This window comes from Amphibalanus amphitrite, unplaced genomic scaffold (assembly GCF_019059575.1).
Source record: "Amphibalanus amphitrite isolate SeventyFive unplaced genomic scaffold, NRLGWU_Aamphi_draft 001360F_arrow, whole genome shotgun sequence".
NCBI lineage: Eukaryota > Metazoa > Arthropoda > Thecostraca > Balanomorpha > Balanidae > Amphibalanus > Amphibalanus amphitrite.
This window is the reverse complement of record NW_024882853.1, coordinates 132,965-149,240: the sequence shown is the minus strand read 5'-3', so window position 1 is coordinate 149,240 and position 16,276 is coordinate 132,965. Positions and strand designations below refer to the sequence as shown.

The 16,276-nt window shown below is 48.3% G+C and overlaps 1 protein-coding gene across 10 annotated transcripts in view; it reads left to right on the top strand.

Annotated features, from left to right (window-relative positions):
- The window catches only part of LOC122372435 (inactive rhomboid protein 2-like), an 80,731-nt gene that overhangs the window by 27,831 nt on the left and 36,624 nt on the right, over positions 1-16,276 (top strand). For 4 of the 10 annotated variants that reach the window (XM_043349592.1, XM_043349590.1, XM_043349591.1 and 1 more), the window contains 4 exons: positions 7,202-7,343; positions 8,313-8,471; positions 11,205-11,270; positions 12,075-12,314. In XM_043349592.1, the coding sequence (XP_043205527.1) occupies positions 7,202-7,343; positions 8,313-8,471; positions 11,205-11,270; positions 12,075-12,314 (607 nt within the window). The remainder of the gene's footprint in view (positions 1-7,201; positions 7,344-8,312; positions 8,472-11,204; positions 11,271-12,074; positions 12,315-16,276) is intronic. The other 6 variants (XM_043349594.1, XM_043349593.1, XM_043349599.1 and 3 more) reach the window with 3 other exon arrangements.

Here is a 16,276-nt window from a genome sequence, read left to right as displayed (position 1 = left end):
CGCTGTTGCAATCGCACCCTGTTTCGTTCAATAAGTCAATAGCGAAGTTTGCAGTTCGTCTCAGGCTCAGTCGAGATGTTGGTCACCGATAGTTGTTCGGACTCGGGTTCAGTGGAATTATTCTGCAAAAGCAAAAGTACAGGGATGTTCACGAAAAACTGACGCATTTTATTTCCGAATTACGAGAAAACACTTGCCCTCAGCAAGGTGATCATGCTATGGGCAAATAGAGTGGACTTCTAAGTTTTTATTGGCATATTTTGGGATCATGTCATTTTCGTTTTAACCCTATTCCTGGCGGGCTCCGCCGGGACAAGAAACTGGCGGGGGGGGGGGGGGCCGATTCGGCCCCCCCCCTGAGATCTCGAGAACGAAGCAAGATAGCGACAAGCGGTAAACGGCATCGGATACGCACGGCCAAGATCTACAATTTTTACAAAGGTCATTTTCAGGTCAGGTGAAAGATGACGTCACAGGGGTCGAAAAAGTCAAAATGGCGGCGCTAGATATGGAGAGAGTTTTTCTCGAATAACTTTCGAATTAGTCAAGATAGGAACAAACTAAGGGCATCATCGTGATCCTCTCGTCAATCCGCATCGAATGATATATATGTTGACCTCGAAAGGTCAAGGTCAAAGGTTGACCTCAGGTCACGTGACCTCGAGGTCATCATGTATATCATTCGATGCGTCTTGACGAGCTGAACACAATGAGACCATCCACGCGTCTGTATCTTGTTCCTGTACGGAGTTATTGGCCAAAAACCTTTGGTGACCTTTGATGACGTCACATGACCTCACAGCTGCCCAACAGCAAAACAGACCTCAAGGTAGTGAAGGTTGATCGTATATGAAGTCATGTATGGTATATGGGGCCATTCCGACCCGTTTTAGTGGTAAAAACAGGGAGTTGATTTTTCCCCCATTGACTTATAATGGGGAGGTCGCGAAATTGACCTGACCTTAGGTCACCGATATCAAAATTCCGAGATATACAAATTGCACATACTGGTACCCTAACTAAACCCTGAAGAGAAGAAATTGATCGGTCAAAAACTCTAGCTCTGGCGTGATTGCAAACTTTTCTGAGGTAGGGTCACCAAACCGCCTCTGGTGACCTGACCTGAGGTCAGATCAACTCAAAATTTTCAGACATGTTGCGTAGAAGCCTTTTAGGAAAAGTCAGAAAATTTGAGCTTCCTAGCTCAACGCGTTTGGGAGAAATAACCAAAAAACCTCAGGGGGGGGGGGCTCCTGAGGCCCCCCCCCCCCGCCAGGAATAGGGTTAAGCCGGATCTTTACTCTGTTTGAGCGGAAGACACAGCTCTGGTTAGTTTGAACATCTTCCATGTTCTTTTTCAAACGCTACTGCAACTGAATGATCGTGCTTTGGCCGAAGATTTCATCTCGTTTGAACATTCTTTGATTATATATTATCCTTGTTCTTAGAAACTTTGCCACTATTCTCTGGTTTCCACCCATCATTTTTATTTCACTTTCAGTACTACGATTCTCCTCTCTCATCTCATGCTTTGCTTCACCATTTTATACACTTTTCTCCCAAATCCCCATTTCGTTTTCACCTCAGTTTCTTTTTTCTCGCGTTCTTCGTTCCCACTCTGGTTTCTGGCGCTCGGTGAACCTATCTGTTCCGATTGATCTCTCTCCGTTCCCCATGCATATTCGATGGTCGCCGGCTCTGGCCCTGTGCGTCGTGGTGGTCCCGTCTATTTTCGTTCCTTGGGGCAGTGCCTCGGGGGACGCGGGTCGAGAGAGGTCGGCTCAGGTCACTGCCGGCCGCTGGGGGTTTGAGTCTCGGACGTGGGTGGGACGCGTGCGTGCTTGAAATAGAAACGATTTTTGAAGTGGTAGGTTGGTGTGGTCGGTGGATACGATTTGGAATGGGTGCGGAATTGCGCCCCAGAATTTGGAATGTAAGACATGCCAAGTGGCTCGAAAGAGGAAGATTCAGTACCACTCTGGCATCAATCGGTGATGGCATTTTGAGAAGTAACATAAGCGTGGTGATATGCAAAGACGCATTCATTTTTCAGTTAGATAGTCAAGCTTTTTTCAGGCCTGCATGATTCATTCATTGTGTCATTTTTGGTAATAGGCCGACTTAAGACATTGCGAAATAACCCTGGCAACAAGGTAACTCGAGTGCTTGTTTACCAAAGAGCCCTGCCAGTTTTTTCTCTCTCGCCCGCTTTCCGCACTGACGTCACTCGCAGTGTTGCCGGCGCCGCGGACGATGTATGGCGGTTCCTACGCCCACAGAGCTGCACTGTGCCCGCTACCGGCACCGGAGGCGTATTAATGACACCGAAACCTGATCTAGGTCAACGCGGGGGGGGGGGGGGGGCAGAAAACGCCGGCGCCTGTGCACGGGTCGGTGCGGCCTTATATCCGGTGCGAGTCTGTGCCGGATTTCTGGGTGCTTGAACATGGGTATTGTGTTATAAAGATCTGGTATAGGGCTAGAGCCCTACCAATATTTTTTTTTTAATTTAACATAAATCCCATCATGTTTCATGGTAAGAATGACTTTGACATCCCAATATCAACCAATAGAGGTCCACTAATAAAAATGAAGAAGTGACGTCCGTGCTCATGAAGGTTCCTGAGGGGTAAGGTAGATCTGTCATCACGGGAATCCGGCTGGACGGAGGTCGATGGGACGCTGTTGCAATCGCACCCTGTTTCGTTCAATAAGTCAATAGCGAAGTTTGCAGTTCGTCTCAGGCTCAGTCGAGATGTTGGTCACCGATAGTTGTTCGGACTCGGGTTCAGTGGAATTATTCTGCAAAAGCAAAAGTACAGGGATGTTCACGAAAAACTGACGCATTTTATTTCCGAATTACGAGAAAACACTTGCCCTCAGCAAGGTGATCATGCTATGGGCAAATAGAGTGGACTTCTAAGTTTTTATTGGCATATTTTGGGATCATGTCATTTTCGTTTTTAAGAAGTTACAGCGCATTTTGCAGATGACGAGTTTTTGGAGCAGTGCACGACTCAGCCCGAAACAGGAAATTATCCCCCGTTTTTGGGCACGTGCCTGGAGAATTGCAACACCTCTCACTGCACTCGTCGGGAGCTTTGATGTCCTTTGGGCCGCTGCTACAGATCATGTCACTCACGTGACCCCACAGGAATAGTCCACGGTGTTGAGGTAGAACGAAATGGCCGGCTATGAGTGAGAGGGGATGCACGAGGCAATGCCCCTCCCCCCTGTTCTCGTGTGAGACCGATGATCGCGGTTACTGTACGTGGGGTGGCCCTGGCGTGCCAGAACCACCAAATGGTGTAGACGTCGACCCATTTCCGCTACAGTAGCTAACAGAAGCCGTTAAAAGATGGCACGGTACCACTCTACAGTGACTGCCAGCATGCGGCCATGGTTTCTGACATCAACACTTCCAAGCCTGCCAATTTTGGCATTCCTTAGGAATTTGCCCACAATATGCCAATAGTATAAAACATAATCCATCGAAATATTAATATGCCAAATTTTAGACGAATTCGTGGACTGGTTCAGTCGTGGTGGCAGATGGCAGCCGCGAGAGCTTCATTGTTTTTCCGCTAAGTTTTGTCGCCAAGTCAAATTTCCCCATTTTAACGCTTTCTTATTTATTTGAAAGCTCATGTGATGCTACCTAAAGGAGCTATGCAGATACAAAACTTTTTTCGACAGGCTTTCGAATGGCATGCAAATCAAGTCTCCGTGAGCTCTCACATGATCACAAAGTCGTTTTAAAATGTGTCAGTTTTTCGTGAACATCCCTGTATATGTAAAAGGCAGTTGTCCCGTTGGAATAGTTCGTCATTTTTGAAGCATTTTCCTCACCCTTTTCATTTGAAATCATGAATAGTGCCATACGCGCAGCATTATACCTTTCCTCATCTTTCTCTCTCCTTAGTCGTTCTCCCTTCATCCCTCCCTGAACCCCCTCTGTTTCTTCTTTCCACCCCTTCCCCCGTATTGTCATCCTGAGTGTTGGGCGTTTATAGATTGTTGAACGGTCTTCATGAAACTAGCGTACCTTCTCATCCACTTCACACACTGACAGCTCTGGCTTCCTCGACTGATGGAGAGGGAAAACAAGACCTGAGGCGATTCTGGGTAGTGTGGGGGCTATCCCAGCTCCTTTCTCGGAACTGGGGAATGGTGTGTTTGGGCGAGGATGGCTGGGTGTCATAATGCCGACTGGTGGTCTTAAATTCTTTATAATGGGGAGTGATGCAGGATACGGCCCGGGACTCGCTGTTATCGGTGTGGACGTAAGGTGATGTAGAGGAGACGCCATGACGTCTTGACGTCAGCTGTCTCCGGGACGATGACGTTTAGAGTGATGTGTGAGACGGACTCGCAGATGGTGGTAATATCCGCTCGGATTGGATTGCTATTAGTTTGGTTTGAGACGAACTTAGCGGCGGTGGAAGTGCTGCTTGAGTTAATCGTGGTTATGTAGATTGCTATCATTCTGAGACATTGTAGCCCATAATCAAAGCCGCCACCTGCTTGTCACCTCGGATTGATAAGCTGACTCTACTTCCAAATCTTCCTTTGCAGCGCAACATTGGTTTGGCTCTGACGCAAAGTAAAAGGAGTAAGGCTTGACGATATTCGGTAAGCACCATATCCGGTGGACTTGGTGCTAACCGCAACTTTCGCGCCGTTCCAAACGGCCATGAAGCGACGAAGCCACGTGTCTTGCCTGGGGATCGAACCCTTATGGCTGGGCCGATGACGCCCATCACGCAATCCCCATGTCGGTAATTACAGTGGTCGCAGTGGCAGTGATGACCGCCCCACCTCTAACGCTGATTCCATCCGCCGATTTTGACACGCTGGAACTGCCCACTAGCCCGCTGGTCCGCCGTCCCGCTCGCTAGTCCGATGGTCCGCTGGTCCGCTGGCTGGTCTGATGGTCCACTCTCCGCCGGTCTCCTGGTCTGTTAGCGATATTGTCACCCTCCTGCTAAATGGTACACTCTGAGCCGACGACTGTGGGCGGCTGGGTCTATTTCGGGCTCCCGAGATTTTGTTTTAGTTTGGTTAATTTGCTCACTGTTATGGTGTCAAAGTCGTCGAGTGCCAAAGGTCAATCTCTTTTTCTGGTGTAATACTGGATGGTGTTTGATGCGATTCGTTTATAATATTTTCGTCTATAATACCAGTAAATGACCCACGTTACGTAATAACAATGATGTAATGACCCGAGCCTATACAGTGTTTTTGCCAACATTTAAGCCGCATCTGTTGTGTCGGGTTTCTGGCCTTTTACCCCGCTGACATTGTATCTATTTCGAACGATAATTGCCATCGCGTTAAGCCTGTTATCTATACCCCTTGTCGCTGTAAATATTTGGCATATCATTCCATAGACGATTAACGCTCGGTGACATATTAGGCTGCGTGACCTCGTTCAGGTTAAAGTTCATGTTATGACACAATTAACGAGTAATAAGCTTGGTGCCATGGATGACCTGTTACCAGGTGGTGTGGAGATTCTGTTTTGAATTGACCTTTTCCCAACCCACCAATGGATCACCGACCACAGACCAAGCGACCACCGACCACGGACTTCTGACTAGTGACCAGTGTGCACTGACACCATAAACCATCACCACTGTCTCCTGGCATCAGACCTCAGCCATCCTCATATCCATCGCCACAAATCGTCATCTTCTTCCTGTTATCCCCCATCCCACCAGTGTTCATTCATCGTGTACCTTCTAACTTTCCATTTACATCTTCCGCATACACTGTCAACCCACTATTTGCATCCGGAAGTTGCAACCCACTATCCATCTACCATCCACCATCCACCATCCACCATCCACCATCCACCATCCACCATCCACCATCTACCATCCACCATCCACCGGTAGTCCACCTTCCACTATTCTTACTCCCCCCCCACCTCCCCCCCGCCCCCCCCCCCCCACCGAGCTGTGATGACTGGCGCGTGCCGTCCGCACATGACCGCTCGCTCGGTCGCTGCCTCCCCAATTACTCCCTGTTTACCAGGCTCACTGCCGATGAGCCGTTAGCGTGAGCACACGACGGGCTGTGCTCAGGAAAAGCTCCAGAGCGGGGCTCGACTGACTGCGGGTTACGTCATTACAGGGTCGGAACTAGTCATGAGGATGGGGTTTAGATGCAAGGGCTACATGATAACGAGATATTTGTGACTCTTGACTTGAATCTGACCGTGACTGATAATTCATTGTGAGCTCCAGTCCCAAGTTTGACCATCTTCTGAGAACGGAACTCGAAACATTCCACGAACTTGTCGTTTCGAAGCTAAGTACCTCTTTTCTCACTAAATCTGACCTGTTGCTGGGCGCATTAGCGTATGCCCCGTCTGGAAAATGTTAGCCTGAAGGCATAATTTAGTAGACAGATCCACCAGTTCTCTCACCTGAGCACGTTCCTGGCCGTCTGCTGACGTCATCGAGCGCTCTAGTGACGTCATCTGTGTGTCTCGGGGGCGCATTTGGAGCGCACTTGATGGTGCCTCGTTTGACCTATTCGTAACCTTTATCCCCTGACCTCAGCTACTGAACGAGGCGCTATATCGAGATTGTTGGTTGCCGACAGGCAGTGAACTTGCCAAAGTACTTGGTGGGGTCAGCAGTGGCGGACGCTGCCTTCAAGTGCAAGCTTACTTGACTCGGATAAGTTATGTTTACTGCCCTAACCTTTGCTGGGTGACCCAGGCCGAAACTGAAAGCTTCAGGCGCACAGTGGGTGTGCGGAAGCTGGAGGGGGTTCTACGTGGTTTCCGTTCAGACAATGTAGAACGGCGAATAGTATCAAGCTTTTTCAGTACGTTTGGTGCAAACACGGTTTGTGATAGCAATTTAGCTTCACGCTGACGACACACTTGTTAAGAATATGCGAAGGACTTGATCCGATTCCACTCTTGGTTTTCCTTTACCACTCACCGTTTTCAGCTGCAAACGTGCAGCACTGGCACCCATTGGAACAATTCCTGACTGTGCTTATCTCCAATTGCAAACTCCCAACCTTTAACACCGAAGCGTGCTGTGATGCCTCACCGCATCTCTCTGTTTGTCCCAGCTACTTGAAGCTCACAGTGTGCAAAGCCTGACTGCATACACATATATGTCCGTCCCCAGCTGTTTGAGTGCGGCACGAAGCCTGACTGCATGTTTATCTCCTTCCGCAGCTACATGAAGCGCGGCACGAAGCAGTTTTTCGGTCTGGACGACGAGTGTGACGATGAGAACCAGTGTCGGTGGCTGGACCGGCGGCGTAGGCTGGCGGCCAAGGCGTACGGGCGGCTCAAAGACGATTCAGACCACCCCCAGGTCAGTTAGTGGTGACCTGAGTGTGACCTGGGTCCTGTCCTGAGGCTGACCTGACCTGACCGCGTCCAGGGTCCTGAAATGACCGCGACATGACCTGGCTTTTGAGTCTGACCTGACTGTAAACTGGCCGTACCTGACCTGTACGCGTAGAATTGACGCTGGTCCAATCTTACCCTGACCCTGAATTGACCGTCACATGCCCGCGGTCTGATCCTGGCCGGTGGTTACTTTCCACATAAGCCTGCCTCTGAGACTCACTGGTCTAGTAATGTGACGCTGAACTGACTCCTAAGTGAACCTGGGCCTAGTTGTAACCTGAATGCTTTGTTAGGCCTGAACAATTGCCTGACACTCACCGGCCCTGGCCCAGACACAACGCACGACTAGGAAAATCCAAGCTCATCCTGACCAAATCCTGGCTAAATCCGGACCAACTCCTGGCTAAATCCGGATCAACTCCTGACCGGGCCGGATTCTATCTGACTGTGACAGGTTATCCTGACTCGGGATGGATGGGATCTGTGCACGCTTTGGTGTGTCTTACGGTGTTATTTTGTTTATGTTTTATTTGGTGCGGCTAACGTGTGCCCTTATGTCACCGTGGGTTTTCATTGGGTTGCTTGATATATTTTTTTTTGCGTAGTATAGCTGTTAGCTGTATTTCCCGTTTGTTTTTACACCAAGTTTGTTTAATTTTGTCGTTCTACGCATGGGCTTGCTGTATATTTTCTTTCATTTGTCTTGTGGGTGTGTTTATTTTTGCTAGTAGCTTGCATAGTCATTTCGTTTCCCTGTCTGCTCGTGGTTTTCTCTTGCCGCCCCATCGCACGCCTCTACCCTGATTTTTCTGTCCGCACGTCCCCACCCTACGGCCACCCCTTTCTGGTAGTTTTGTCCGCACGGGCCGCTCCCCCGGTTTCCCTCCCTGAGTCCGCCCCTGCGCTGACCGGTCGCGCGGCGCCATTTCAGACAGCTGACCCGGTTCATTCGCCCATCGGCCGACAGATGTCTCTGCCGGCGGGCTACGGCGCTGACGTCACCGATTCCATGGGCGGCACGCTGCACCGCCGCCGGCATAAGGATAACGTGGGAAAGATGACACTCCAGGGCCTCGGCTATGTGGCGACGGTAAGTCGGCGACTGGGTCCCCTCGCCGCCCCTCGCATTCGCCAAAGTCTGTATGGTAGCCGAACCTCCCAAGCAGCATGGCATGGTGTCGTTTTGTATGTTATTGTTTTTGTATTTAATCGTTTGGTTTGTGTATATTTTGTTAGTTGTGTGTGTTCCTGTGTGCTTGCATAAAATTCATATCCCTTGGTCTAGTGCTAATGCTTTGATCAGCAAACGGCTGATGAGTGTTGGACTTGTAAAATATGCAAATATTAGATTTATGTGCCGCTTCTGACACCAATAATTGCAGTTAACGATTTTTATTAAATTGGCTGGTCAAAATGAGTGATCAAGAGTTTGTGTAACCCCAATTGATTTGTGGGCCTATCACATCATTTTCTTTTCTGTTTGGTAAAATGGGTACGAAACACTCTGCGCTTAGCATATGATGTGTCGTCTCTTACCTCGTCAAAGTCGTCGTGACCGACAGGCACGACGACAGGTCTGCTCTCCTGTTGTTTTGCTCGTCATTTTGTAGATCAAAGTAAGGAGTATTCAAAAGACCCACTTTAATAGCAAAGGTAAATGATTCAATGAAAATATAGCATAGCAAGGATGCTCAAAACGTAGAGGAATTTAATATAAGCGGATCTTTTCTGCATTGTGTGTTATTTTTTCTAAGCAATGAATTAATTTCAAAGGTGAAATTAACGTGCACTTTAGCACTGATGCCAAGGTTAAGTTAATTTAGTACATTTTTGTCTTGTTTGAAGAAACGTTATGTGAATATTGCTTTACGCTTTTTGCGCTTGCCTTCTCATAAATGACTGTATGTGGTCGAAAAGATCGGTGTATGTTATTGGCCGGAAAGGTGCACAAATACCGAGAACCGCGTACTGCAAATGGAAATAGCCTCACAACTGAACGCTCAGTCGGCGTTAGCCTCAATTATGTTACTGTTTCATATTTTATTGGGAAAACCAAGAAAGTACTTATGTACAAACCATTTGCCAGCACATCAAAATCATCTAAACTGAAGCTGCTAGCGATGCGGCAGGAAACAAGAGAGAGATGATTAAAGTCGATTCCCTCCGTCGATCTGGTTTCTAAACTTCAATCGCCCTCTTCAGCGGAGAACCAGTCGGCAAACATGTAAACACAATCTTGGTCTGGCCCCGGGGAGTCTCTTCAGGACGTTTGCAAAACAGTTTAACAATGAGTTCGTCGGACGAAACAAGGCTCCGATGTGCCCGAATGAGCCCAGAAAAGGCAATATCGCTCGAAGCCTTGCCTCTTCCCTGGGGAAGTCTGGCTCGGGCTATACCCCAGGGGGATGTTTTTGTGCTTGACGCAATAATTTCTTTTGCTAGGAAGCCAGAAGTCATTGTTCAGCGCCAGACTGGCATCGTTATTGGGATTTGGACTCGTTAAAGATCAGTCGCACTATGGTATTGCTGGTGTCATCGATTGGTTGGGCAAGGTAGAACGTCAAGAGAGGTTATAAAAGAGTAGCGCAGGATGCGCACGATCCGTGATCTCATCCGTGTGCAAGGGTCTCTCGTAACTCCCTTGTTGAACACAAACTGTGCACGCCCCCCTGTCCTCTATGCTGTGCACGGGCCTTTCCTCTCTGCTAGACACAGCCCGTGTGTAAAGCGGTAGCACGGGCTGTAAGTTCACACGGCCCGTGTCCTCCGTGCTGTACAGTCTACGCGGCCCGTGTCGTGCCTTCTATACACGAGTCGCGCCCGTTACGACCGACACAATTCAATGTCAGAGCGGCTGGTAGGGCCGGTCGATGGGTGCAAGGTCGCTCTGTCGCGCCGGTCGGTGAACCATCGAACAATGCTGCTGGGCGGTACACCGGCGCCGCCCGACCCGGCCCGGGGCGGGGCGGAGGAAAGAAGGGCTCGACGCTGAATGGGGTGTGATTGATGTAGGTGTAAATGCTAAGAGGTAGTGGCATTGCTACGCATTTGTGCGATTTTTAATGCGTCGATGGGTTTGAAGAAAATTGTGCCAGTGGTTTGTGTGTGGCAAGCCAGATCATTTTTATGTAATCGAGAGGTAAAGATGAATTCAGGCACAATCGGAAAGTTTGTTTGTGCCGGTGGTTGTTGGATAGATATTACAGAAGAGACCGATACAGAGTATTTAATAATTAGACACACACTATTGTTTGGTTTGTCATGCGACCTTTGGTGACCTCGTGAATGGTAAATGTCGCACTTTAGGAGGACTTCCGCGTTTCTGTTTTAAACTGCAGTCACAGCTTCGACATTCAACCATAACCTTGTTTTGGTGGAGCGATGGAAAAGTAGGACACTTCGGAACACGGCTCAAGTATGCATTCAGTATTGCATGGCTATATTTCAATCCGCCTGGCGTGTTTCGTGTAGCTCTAGCATTTCCCCGAAGTTTTAACTTATGAGTAATTACTTTCTGTTTTGTGTCGTCCCCGTAATGTTTGTTTTGTACACGTTAATATGTGTAGCTCTAGCTGTACAGTTGTACAATATACATGTCATTTGTTGGTGATTGTTATTCGTCCCTACCCGATGCCCAAGTGTGTATAACCAGCATGTCAAGCCAAACGCTTCAGCCAGCGTTATGCGTGCCCACTCCGCCCACACCCTTGAGCCGAGCCCGTCCGTGTTTGTGCCTGTTCGACGCCTGCTGATGCTGCTCGCGCTAGCGCTGTCCGCCGCCTGTGATTGGTCGCATGGCCTGCTAACGTTGCTGTCTGCGCAGCTGATTCGCCAGCGGTTCAGCGGTGAAGTCCAGCCGGCTCCGACACCGAACGAATCCAGGAATAACGTACGTTGGGGACGGGGCTCGTGAATGATAGTGGAGGGGGAATTACATGCTTGAACATAATGCAAATTCTGGCTCAAATTAACATGTACGGAAGCTAAAAGTGTAAATTTGTTGGTAAGGTGACACTGACCTCACATATAAAGATTCAAGCACTTGCGTGACTTTCTTATATTGTTCGCGCTGTCATGCATGCTATTATAGTCGCGAGTTGCCACTTCTGCTGTTGCTAATTGATGCCTAACGCCAGTTGAAGTTGCGAGCTGTGTCATTTGAAAACTCTGTTTTATTTCATGCTTACCGTTTTATATGCACTTCACTTCATGTCAATGGCGAGTCATCGATTTAGTTTTAATATTTTATATTGTGAGCGAACGGGGTAGTTAGCGATGTCTACTTAACTACCAAAACTAGCATTTACCTCTGCTCGGTAACGTTTCGAAGTCTTCTATGAGTTCTATGCCTACTGAAGTCATATTCATGAGCGTAAATTTTAAAGCTTTCTTTTTTCTTGCCTTCTGCGTTTGAATAGCGTCCCTACTGATTACTCCCACCCTTATGAAGCTGATCTATCTAAGATTGACCTCATTTATCTCTTCCTTTCGTCACCTCTTGGTCTTAAATACTGCTCCTTGTCACTGTGTCAGACTTTCCGTATGATACTGACCCTCTCTCCTCTGAAATAGACGCTCTCTGAAATTGACCCCCTCTGACACTTACCCTCCCCTAAAGTTGACCGTACCATCTCTATAATGCTGTCCGCTCTCTCTTCTGATACTGACCCCCCCCCCCCCTCCCGACCCTCAGCTGGTGGCGCGGGGCCGGTTGGCGCGCGGCTCCCAGCAGCGGACCTCCTCTCGCAGCTACCCGCCCTCGGCCACCGTTGAGGCTCAGAGTGCGGAGGAGACGGCCTTTGACGAGCGCGACGGACCTGCGGCGGGCCACGGCGGCGGGTTCAAGGCGCAGAGCCGCTGGGCGGCAGCCGCTGCCGCCGTCACCGTCGCTGGAGGACGGAGGCAGGCGGCGCCCGAGCTGGCAGCTGATGAGGTGGGTCACGATGGGGGTGGTGATGGTTCGAGATGGGATACTTGGGGATGGTGGGACGTTAGGGGCTCTAGGGACAGTGGGACAATATGACAGGCGTACTACAAAGACATCTGATCTGTTAGTCATAAGCCATCACTTACTGATGTCTCAATACCTGGCAGCTAAGGTCAAACTGACCTTATGACGACAATTCAGGCTTGTTTTTCAATAGGTATGAAAACATTTTCCTATCAATCATACATAGACCTCGGCAACAGGGGTTATTAACCCTATTCCTGGCGGGGGGGGGGGGGCCTCAGGAGCCCCCCCCCCCCTGAGGTTTTTTGGTTATATCTCCCAAACGCGTTGAGCTAGGAAGCTCAAATTTTCTGACTTTTCCTAAAAGGCTTCTACGCAACATGTCTGAAAATTTTGAGTTGATCTGACCTCAGGTCAGGTCACCAGAGGCGGTTTGGTGACGCTACCTCAGAAAAGTTTGCAATCACGCCAGAGCTAGAGTTTTTGACCGATCAATTTCTTCTCTTCAGGGTTTAGTTAGGGTACCAGTATGTGCAATTTGTATATCTCAGAATTTTGATATCGGTGACCTAAGGTCAGGTCAATTTCGCGACCTCCCCATTATAAGTCAATGGGGGAAAAATCAACTCCCTGTTTTTACCACTAAAACGGGTCGGAATGGCCCCATATACCATACATGACTTCATATACGATCAACCTTCACTACCTTGAGGTCTGTTTTGCTGTTGGGCAGCTGTGAGGTCATGTGACGTCATCAAAGGTCACCAAAGGTTTTTGGCCAATAACTCCGTACAGGAACAAGATACAGACGCGTGGATGGTCTCATTGTGTTCAGCTCGTCAAGACGCATCGAATGATATACATGATGACCTCGAGGTCACGTGACCTGAGGTCAACCTTTGACCTTGACCTTTCGAGGTCAACATATATATCATTCGATGCGGATTGACGAGAGGATCACGATGATGCCCTTAGTTTGTTCCTATCTTGACTAATTCGAAAGTTATTCGAGAAAAACTCTCTCCATATCTAGTGCCGCCATTTTGACTTTTTCGACCCCTGTGACGTCATCTTTGACCTGACCTGAAAATGACCTTAGTAAAAATTGTAGATCTTGGCCGTGCGTATCCGATGCCGTTTACCGCTTGTCGCTATCTTGCTTCGTTCTCGAGATCTCAGGGGGGGGGGGCCGAATCGGCCCCCCCCCCCCCGCCAGTTTCTTGTCCCGGCGGAGCCCGCCAGGAATAGGGTTAATGAATCAAACCTTTGGCTACTTTACAATGACCGAAATAACACGCTGTCAAGTGTCAACCCTTAACCTGGCAGGATGGTGAATCGAAAAACTCCGCCTCTAGGAATGTCTTGGAATGTGTCTAGGATTGTAATGATTGCTTCTGTAGGAATTTTATCGCAGGTTTGTATCCGGGAACCTGATGTATCTTGGAGGGTACGCCTAGCTTTAATTACAGGATCGAGGCGGATGTCCGCTCTTCCTTCAATTGCCATTGTTAGAAATCCTTGATCTTATCGCTATGTCTACTCAAGAATAGCACCATCGATCGAAGGAAAGATCCATTCAGAAACTCCGAGTGTTCGTGTCTTCCTCTTAGAGGAGTAGCAAATTATTCATCGGGCCATTGAGAAAAAGGTGATCATTTCGAGTTCCAGCGAGGCGGGAGTTAGATTAGCACGGTATATGTCCGTGGCTATGCGATCTAGCCTCGTTCGGTCTCCGCTTCCCCTGTGACTGCGTCAGTGCCATTCAGGAGAAGCAATAACGCTACTGCGCAGTTGACATCGACCGCTCTGACCTCTCACCTTTGACCTGTGTGAGATGGATACGAATAACAGCGGATCTGCTGGAAGGGATGTCCCCGCTTCCGTTCATGATTTGCACAGAACTGGCTACATCCCCATCTGTTCAGCAGCCACGACTGCCTCACGTACTTGATCTTCTGTAGCAGTATTTATAATTTATGTTAGCTGGTCTTGAGAAGTCAGCGGCGCCATGACTGGACTTTTTAATAAATGATTTTATTTCTCGTCAGATTTATTTCAACGGTGCGTTCAGTGAATAAGGAATAGGTTTGTTGGCCCGCCAGTTTTGCTCAAATGCTCCATTTTGCTGTTAGAATATTGTTATTCCACTTCAAACGAAGTTACGTTGTTGGATAGGAGCCGGTGCTACCCGACGAATCTATGCATCAGCCTCGCAGACAGAAGTACTAGCTTATTTGAATAGTTATTTAGCTCCAAAAGGACATTCTACTCCGACCGTTTTGTCGCTGCAGCTGTGCCGAACTTTTCATTGATTGAGTCTCTGTGATTGATCTTTTTGAGATCAACATCTCGCTCATAAATTCGTGCTTGAGTATCTGTTTGACATCTTTGATGAAGACAAAATAGAACGATAGCACGTCTAAATCACAGAGTAAAGTCTTTTTAAATTGTTGGACAGAGCGTTCGGTGGTGGTTTGTCCCACACAATGATTCGCTGTTCACACGCCAGCGGCCAGGCTGCGACCAGTTACTATTTTTGGGAGACGCATTCATATCCATGTAGTCGGACAATCAGAGGCCAGACTCTGATCAGCCAGACACAGAAAAACTTATTCTGATCTAATCAGCAGATACTGATCTTTTGTAGCAAGCAAGCTATCCAGTGAGTGAAGTCAATTCTCACGGCCTTTCCTTTCTTTGAATCCTGATTCAAATCCTTATTTGAATCCTTATTGAAATGCCACCCTAAGCACATTTCACAACACAACAACACTTAGCAAACATAGATATATTTTCTTCGTATTATGTCATTGAAAATGCGTCTTCTTTCTCTTGCGGCCTTCTTATTTGATCTTGTTTTACTTAGCCTCACCCTCTACCTGTGAGTTTGTTTTCTGAGGCGGGACGGCCTAGTCAGCACTGCGCGTTGTTGTTATGGCCTCCGGCGATTTCGGGCTGGATTTCGTCGACATTGCGTGCTTGTGACGCTGTTCGGGGGACGGAAACGGCCGATATGGGCCCGTTCTGGATGGGCAGCGACAGCAATGGTCCCGAACAGGCGTGTGGTGGTGCGTGCGTGCGGTAGGCAGGGAGGGGAAGAGAGAGAGAGAGAGAGAGAGAGAGAGAGGAGAGAGAGAGAGAGAGAGAGAGAGAGAGAGAGAGAGAGAGAGAGAGAGAGAGAGAGAGAGAGAGACGCGATGATTTCCCAGTCACAACTGTTCGCCGCCGACGCACTGGCGAAGTAGTCCTGCGATTTAACAAGTGCTGGTAACTGAGCGATCCTGCAGGGGCTTTCATAGGCCGTGCCTGCAGTGAACGGTACGAGTTTTAGTCGCTTGGTAAAGTTTTACAAAAATGTTAACAAAATAAGAAATGAGACTGAGAATGGGACAAAAGCAGCACTCAAAAATGAGGTGTTATCTCGTTTCCAATAACAATGGATGCACGTAAACTACCTAAACCTCTCCTTATGTTTGGGTAAAGCTATGGTCCGGCACATTTTCTCATGGCATACCGTTTCGTCTATGGCTCTTTGGCTCTTTGGATTATCGTTGAACGCAGCTGTTGGCCCAAATAGTCGGCGCAGCTGCCTTGGCTAGGCGCGCTTAACGCCTAATTAAGTTTTATCGCTAATTATGCATGCACTGCACACTGTGCGGCGTCGCTTGATAATAATGATAATCAATTGAAAATATCTTGGTGAAATAGCACGCTAACCATTTTACGGTATAGGCCACCTACTTCGATGATTTTATTATGGCAATCAAGGTATTCGTCTTCCTAATAGTTTTGTTACTTGAACAATGAACATGCCAACTCTTGTCAGTATTGTCGGGTGTATAGGTCACAATTCATTTGGTCATGCTGAACTCGCTCATGGTCTGATAACACCATAGTTCCTGTCCAAGCACCATAAAGCCGTTTAGGCTCCTTAGGATCAATAT